The sequence below is a fragment of the Mercurialis annua genome, linkage group LG4 (genome assembly GCF_937616625.2).
Source record: "Mercurialis annua linkage group LG4, ddMerAnnu1.2, whole genome shotgun sequence".
NCBI lineage: Eukaryota > Viridiplantae > Streptophyta > Magnoliopsida > Malpighiales > Euphorbiaceae > Mercurialis > Mercurialis annua.
In genome coordinates this window covers 32,407,578-32,414,960 of record NC_065573.1, presented here as the reverse complement: position 1 = coordinate 32,414,960, position 7,383 = coordinate 32,407,578, and the positions used below count along the sequence as shown (strand labels likewise).

The following is a 7,383-nucleotide window of genomic DNA, read 5'->3' as shown; positions in this document are numbered from 1 at the left end:
TTCTCGCTCGTTTCTTTGCTCTTTCAACTCGCTCCTATTCCGATACTTGATTTCTTCCTTCTTTAAGCCAAAACACTTCACGTTGCTTCATTTTACCTGAAATGCTAGTACACATAATAAGTACACTAATACGGGGATAGCGCTTCAAAGTATACTAAAAGCAAGCGAAAACAACTCCTATTCATAGGTGTAAAATGCACCTATCAATGGGTACTCACAACTCCGGCACTAGTGGAAGCCATGGCCTTGCGAGATGCCTTTCGTTGGGCAATCAGGTTGGAGATTCAGGATGTCATTTTCGAGGGCGATGCTCTGGGGATAATCCAGGCTATGACCAAGAACGGGAACGTGGACTCCAACTGTGATGTAATTATAGGAGACTGTAAAGCCTTAGCGGTTAAGATCAGATCTTATTCCTGTAATTTTGTTAGAAGTGCGGGTAATGGGGTGGCTCACATGTTAGCCAAAAAAGCCCTTCGTGATTACGCTTTCGGTTGTAATACTCTAGCACAATTGGTGTGGCTAGATTCGAGACTCTTGTAGTCGTTTCTCATTTTAATGAGTTATTTATTTCTGACAAAAAAAAATGGGTACTCACAATCACTTTTTGTTGATGTGGCTTCTTCTTTTATCCAATCAGTGGATAACACGTGGTTGAGAGTATCAATTTTATAGTGTTTTGTATAGTTCAGTATCTATTTTGTAATGTTTTATATAGTTCAGTATCTATTTTATCAAAAAAAGTTCAGTATTTATTTTGAAACGTTTATATTGTTAAGTACCCTCACAAATACCTACTAAATGTAGAAGAAAAAGTAATTGAAATGGTAAAGTTTGTGGTTTGTAAAGAATCTTACAATAAATGCCATAGTTCCCTTGATAGTATACCAAAATAAATGCAATGGTACGTATATATTAAAGGAGGTGAATGAATGTAAGTACTCGAAGTAACTTAAATTTCACTGCACCTTATTTTTTGGGGGGCAACTTATTAATTTGTACTCCTGAATATGTTTGCCAAAAACCCCAGCTTTCAATTAATTTTAAATATTAAAAAGTTTAGTTAGATATTTTTTGGTTTAATTCTAGTGTTAAATTCATTTTATTTCTCATGATATTCTTTTGCAACAAATGATGGATTTCTATAAAATCAATAAATTGGACAAAATCTATGGATTTTATTTCTTCAAATTACCTCAATCTAAACGATTCCTTAAAGATATTATATTCTTCATTGTTTGGGCACTCATTCAGTTGGTTTAACCGAATTAATTGATTTACTTTGATTAAATTAGGTTATTTTTTTAGTTATTCGATCAGTATGGCTAGTTCGGTTAATAAAAGATAATTTGGTTATAATGAACAGATTTTAAAAAATCGATTAATTTTATATATAAATATCATTATTTATATTTTAATCAAATTAACAAAATTAATCAATTGATTTGGTCAGTTCAGTTGTATATTTTTAATTTGTAATAATTTAATTACATCAATTTCAGTTAAAATTGATAATTGGATCGATTCGGTTAAGAAAAAAAATCATGTTAATTCAATTTTGATTAAATTGATATACTTTTAACCGAACCGGTCATGTTTGGTCGTGCAAAGAAAGGCCGGGTTGTAGGAAATAGATTCAAACCGTTTAGACTGAGGATTTTTAAAACAAACGGAATTTTACTAAATCAATGGAATGTGAAATCTAATGTATTATAAATTTCACCGTTTGAAATGTATATAAAATTCATGGATTAATAGTGATATATTTATATAATTAAATATTAGTACAATCCATTATTCATAATGATGAATTTTAACTTTTTCACCTTTTAGGTGAGAATTTAAATGAAAGATTTTAGAGAATGGAGGAATTTAAAAATTCATGAATTACCATATTATTTTTCTATGTCAAATAATGGATTTCGTTGAAATCCATGAATTGTAAAAAATCCATGGATTTGTTTCTACAAAATCTCTCAATCAAAATTGAATAATTTTTTACTTTTTTGCTGAATTAATCAAATATTTATACAAATATTCTAACTTTTTTTATGTTTTATTAGTTTAATTAAACTAATCAAAGGTTTGATTTTATACTTTTAAAATTTACTTGATTTAATTATTTCATCCAATTCAATTGAAAAGATAAAATAATTCAATTTTGATTATACTTTACTCGAAAAACAACTGTGTGCTCCCTTTCCTATTTATGGAAAAATACTCGTGTGAACCTAATTCGTCATATAGAATTGTGAACCATCCATTAAATGCACAACATGTGGTGTTATTAAATATAATTAATCAATCAATAAATATCACAATAATTAGTGATATTTTAATTGAAAATAAATGCTCTTTATTGATTAGATATGATATTTAATAACACGCATGAATGATACACAATCCTACCTAGTGAACTAGGTTGTCCTATTTATACATGTGAAATTATCATGTTTGACAAGATTACAGTCTCTACCTATACCATTCAATTATTTATTTTCAACTACATTTAAATTGAAAAATAAATATTATAAAGTTACATCAGAGGAGAACCTTAAAAATTTACCAATACAATTTAAATACTTACTTTCATGATTTACTTTCATTGTATTCCTTTCCTTAAGCCAGTAATTCTGACCCAGTAACACAGACTCATATTTCTGGCGGGTAATTTGACTTCATGAGACTGGAGATTCAGTGATGAGCATGAAATGATGATGCATGGACACGTACAATACTTTTCATTAGAATAGTGAAACCAACTGTTCTTCAAAACAATTCATTTCAAAAAAAATAAAAATCGGCCCCATCTTAATTTCCTTAGGTACAGAGTGAAATAAATCCTTTCATTCAATGCATTCAACAACCATAAAGCGACGCCATTCAATTCTCAAGCAGCATCTACTGCCCGGTCATCTTCTACATAATGGTCCCTATTTTCTTCTTTTTGATTCTTTTTTCAAATTTGCTTCCAAAAGATTTCTCTAGACATATACCCATTTATATCTGTGATATTGTTTTTAGTATAGCTTTTCAGTTTCATCTTTCATCTCCATTTAAAGAGAGTGTTTGATAATTAGTGTGAAAGTTTGATGTTTTTATTGCTTATAATTGAGCCATCTTTGTCTGGTAATGAGGAACACTGAAATGGATCATGCACAACATAGACGTTCTAAAAGGTATAGTTTAGTATATCAATAATTTTTTTAAAATTTGCAAGAATTTTTTTTGATTTCTTGTTAAGTAAATTTGCTTCATTATAGTGCATCTGAGAGGAGCTTGGAGATTTCAAGAAATGGAGCTTTGCGTTCAAGCAAGGATGATAGGAACGGAGCACAGGTGAGACTATCAGATTTTTGTTCCTTTAAATAGTTTGTTAAGATCAGAGACTGTTCTTGATAAAGAACACATAGTTAGAGAATGAACTCATCAACTCACCTTCTGTTTGTGTTATTTTCTGCTGATTTTAGCAGATGTCGCCATTTACAACTAGGGCAAATAGGACACGAAGTCCTCTCCATGAATATCCTACTTGTACAGACAGAAATACTTCGACAAATCATCGAGCTTCCTTAGAAAAAGATGTAAGTTCTGCAACTGCTTCCTTCATTGGCACGTACGGAAATGGAAATATTGAAACGGAAAATTAACCAGATATTTTATGAGATTAGTTTATAAATATATACTATAAAATTTCGAAAATTGTAAAATGCTGAAATGTTGGGGTCAATAAGTTTGATATAGTGCAAGTATTTTTGGTGCAGGTTGAGCTGCTGCAGCTAAAGTTGCAGCAAGAGAAATCTATGCGAATGATGCTGGAAAGAGCAATGGGACGAGTTTCGAGCACTTTATCCCCTGGTCATAGGCATTTTGCAACTCAGGTGATTTTTTTTATCAAGAGGTTACTGTTGTAGTGCTTGAATTATTTCCCTTCTAAACAGTAGCAGCAGCAGTAAATAGTTCATTATTTGCCATCTAGTGACCTGCACATTGATGCAGAAATAAGCACTGTTATAACAGTCTTGTCATGTAACTATCTTGCAATGTTGAAAAAAATGGTACTACTATTTTATTATAAATATAAATTTTGAAATTTTTTAAGCGTTTTTCTAAATGAACTCAATTTTAGGTTGGCTTATATTTAGATATCTTTAGTGATTAGGTCTAAGTCTAATCATAAATAAACCTGTAATGCATTTCATCTTGAGTGACCTAAAATGTTCTTCATTGATCTCAGACAAAGGAATTAATTGACGAGATTGAATTATTAGAAGAAGAAGTTTCAAACCGGGAGCAGCATGTACTATCATTATACAGGACTATTTTCGAGCAATCCGCGAGTCGGGCGCCTTCAGAGCAAAATTCTGGAATGGCTTCTCCTGCTCATACAAAGAATGCATCCAGAAAACACCCTAGTATTATTTCAAGCGCCTTCTGCTCTTCGAAAAAGTTCCCTCTCCGACCACTTCAAGCATTAGTTTCTATCAATGAGGCTGCAAAAAGATCCTCCAAGGCTTGTGATGTTACTGCATCAACCGCAAAAAAAGACATTCATTTAGAGAAGAGTTGTTTTGATGGGATCAAGGTAGGTATTTACAAGACCTGACAGCATGTAGTTTATTCTATTTGGTTAACTTAACTTCCAAGACATTGTTATATCTCAGGCTCATGAAAAGATTCAAGCCATGGACAAAACTTCAATGGTCAGAACTCTGAAAGATCATCTGTACCAATGCCCTAGCAAGTTGTCTGAGGAAATGGTCAGGTGTATGGCTGCAGTATACTGCTGGCTTCGTAGCACAACATCTATGACTCCTGGAAAAGACAGATCACCTATGTTGTCAAGGTCATCCACTAATGTTGTACTCCCTAGACGAGGTATCAGAGATTATCGAGATTGGTCTTGCAAATCCATGGTAGAAATATCTTGGATTTCGACTGATAAAACACAGTTCTCTCGTGCATCTTATGCCATCAGTAACTATAGGTAAATCTTGACGCATAATCTTCAATCTATGTTGCACAGAATTGTATCAAGTCCTACATTTAGCTGTTCTGTTTTTATTTCTGGAATCGCTTATGAAAGTTTATATTTATAACGTAATTTTGTAAAAATTGTTTAGCTGTTTTCCCGCTTCAGATTTCGTGCAATTTTCTATGTAAAGCTATATAAGTTAGACATATTTTATTGGTGTGTTTTGCAGTTTTAGCTAATGTGGGCTTACTTTTTCAAATGCAGAGTTTTAGTGGAGCAACTAGAAAAAGTGACTGTCAGCAAAATGGAAAAGGATGCACAAATTGCATTCTGGATCAATGTGTACAATGCCCTCATTATGCATGTAAAAAAATCATTTAAATTGCATGCCTATAATTCTAATTTTAAGTGATTTATAACTTGTTATAAGAGAGATTTTTTTTTTTTTTTTTTATAATTGACAGGCATATTTAGCATATGGAATTCCTCACAACTCTTTGAGAAGGTTAGCCTTGTTTCATAAGGTAGTGCACTTCCTTATTCCTGTCTGTTAATCAATAAGTTGAAATCAAACATATTTTCCAGATTCAGTGAGCTTGTTCCTGCTAGCGGTGTGCAAAAACTGAACCAAACAAATAACAGAATCGAACCAAAAATTTTGTTTTGTTTGATTTTGAAAGTGAACAATTTCAATTTTTTGGTACAAACCAAACCGAAAACCCAAACAAACTAAAAAACCAACCAAACCCTGATTTTGTTGTTTTGAAAAATTAAAATCTCTTATAAATTGTTTCGGTTTGATTTTGAAAACAAATTAAAATATATGTTAAGTTCGGTTTGAAACAAATGCATACCCTTAATATTTTCTACCTACACTGTTTTTTTTCCTGTTTTCTTTTGTGATGGTAATTTTTCATATGCTTGCTTTGGAGAAAATTGATGGTCATTTCTGTATAGTGCAGGCTGCTTATAACATTGGTGGTCATATTATTAGTGCAAATGCCATAGAGCAGTCCATATTTTGTTTTCGTACACCCAGAGTTGGAAAGGTATGGTGTTCTCATGGTGCTGGAATTTCTTTTAAATTTGATTAGCATTATTTAGATACTGTTATTAGTTAAACTGGAATTAGTTCCTTAATTTCTCTTTTAACATTGTCCAGTTCACATTATCAATACATTCTAAAAGTAGTCAGTATTCAAACTATTATAGGCCAAATGGTACTGCCTGCTGATAGTTATATAAGAGATAGATTTACTTGATCAACTAGATATTCCTGAGCATGTTATTTCTCTTGCAATTTTCAGTGGCTAGAGACCATCCTTTCAACTGCATTGCGGAAAAAATCTGGTGAAGAAAAGCAACTTATTAGCTCCAAGTTTGGTCTTTCGGACGCTCAACCCCTAGTCTGCTTCGCCCTCTGTACCGGAGCATTTTCTGATCCCGCGGTAATTTATTTCCCGCATTTTGCATCTTTTCCATAGCGATCTAATACCTAAATATGGGATAAATAGTGATTTTTCAAGAGTGTATTCAGTAAGACAAACTTGTTATAGCCAGTAAAAGCTTTCCTGTTCTGTATTGTAGTTAAGAGTGTATTCAGCAACAAGTGTTAAATATGAGCTAGAAGTTGCAAAAAGAGAGTTTCTTCAAGCAAATATAGTTGTGAAGAAGTCAAGGAAAGTATTTCTACCCAAATTACTCGAGCGATTCGCGAAAGAGGCCTCTATTAGCTCAGATGATCTTCTCAAGTGGGTTACTGAAAACGTCGATAAGAAACTCCATGACTCGATCCAGAAATGCATCCATGGTAAATCAAGCAAAAAGGCATCACAAATCATAGATTGGTTACCTTACAGCTCTAGGTTCCAATATGTGTTCTCCAAGGAACTAACAGAGAAACCATGGTGGGTATGACTTAACTATGTATGATTTTATGCAGGATTATTGATCTTTGTGGTAGGCTATGAATTAGAAGTTTAACTTAATTTGCAGGCAGTGTATTGTAAAATTAATTGACATGTTCATTCTAACGAGCTCAATATCGTTTGTAAAAGCAAAGTGGCCCCTTGTCTACCTCTAGATCCAATAGACAATAATGGCTTTGTCTTCCCATTGTGTAGCCTAGCGGTAAGAATTCAGTTTGATCGCAATCAGACCAAAATTGATTTTACAAAATTTAAACTTTTTCAATCGAAATAGTCGATTCAGATCGGTTAGTGTTTAGAAGCGTTTTGAAATTTTTTTACTCATAAAACTAATAGAATTTAAACCAATTTCTTAGAAATGCATAAAAATCGAACCAAACCAGCTCGTCAATTTATATTATTAAACATATATCCCAAAATTCATTTATTGGGTATGATTTGATTAGTAAAAAGAAAATGTTCTGCATTGGATTGAGGTTG

At 32.4% G+C, this 7,383-nt stretch overlaps 1 protein-coding gene across 2 annotated transcripts; it reads left to right on the top strand.

Moving 5' to 3' along the window:
* Positions 1 to 2,844: 2,844 nt before the first annotated feature.
* Positions 2,845 to 7,088, top strand: LOC126677417 (uncharacterized). 2 transcript variants are annotated; one of them, XM_050372016.2, is made up of 11 exons: positions 2,845 to 3,179; positions 3,264 to 3,339; positions 3,474 to 3,584; positions 3,765 to 3,881; positions 4,238 to 4,585; positions 4,665 to 4,987; positions 5,240 to 5,339; positions 5,440 to 5,499; positions 5,938 to 6,024; positions 6,283 to 6,423; positions 6,563 to 7,088. In XM_050372016.2, exons 1-11 carry the CDS (start codon positions 3,133 to 3,135, stop codon positions 6,890 to 6,892), a joined length of 1,740 nt encoding a protein of 579 aa, XP_050227973.1. In that variant the 5' UTR covers positions 2,845 to 3,132; the 3' UTR covers positions 6,893 to 7,088. The 2 variants fall into 2 exon arrangements, with proteins under 2 accessions (XP_050227973.1, XP_050227972.1); XM_050372015.2 differs by having other exon boundaries at positions 3,471 to 3,584.
* Positions 7,089 to 7,383: the final 295 nt, after the last annotated feature.

Excerpts from the sequence above, each read along its gene's own strand:
- LOC126677417 (XM_050372015.2), top strand. The coding sequence starts at position 3,133 with ATGAGGAACACTGAAATGGATCATGCACAACATAGACGTTCTAAAAG. Across the intron at positions 3,180-3,263 it reads CAACATAGACGTTCTAAAAG|TGCATCTGAGAGGAGCTTGG; the intron begins GTATAGTTTAGT and ends GCTTCATTATAG. Across the intron at positions 4,586-4,664 it reads GTTGTTTTGATGGGATCAAG|GCTCATGAAAAGATTCAAGC; the intron begins GTAGGTATTTAC and ends GTTATATCTCAG.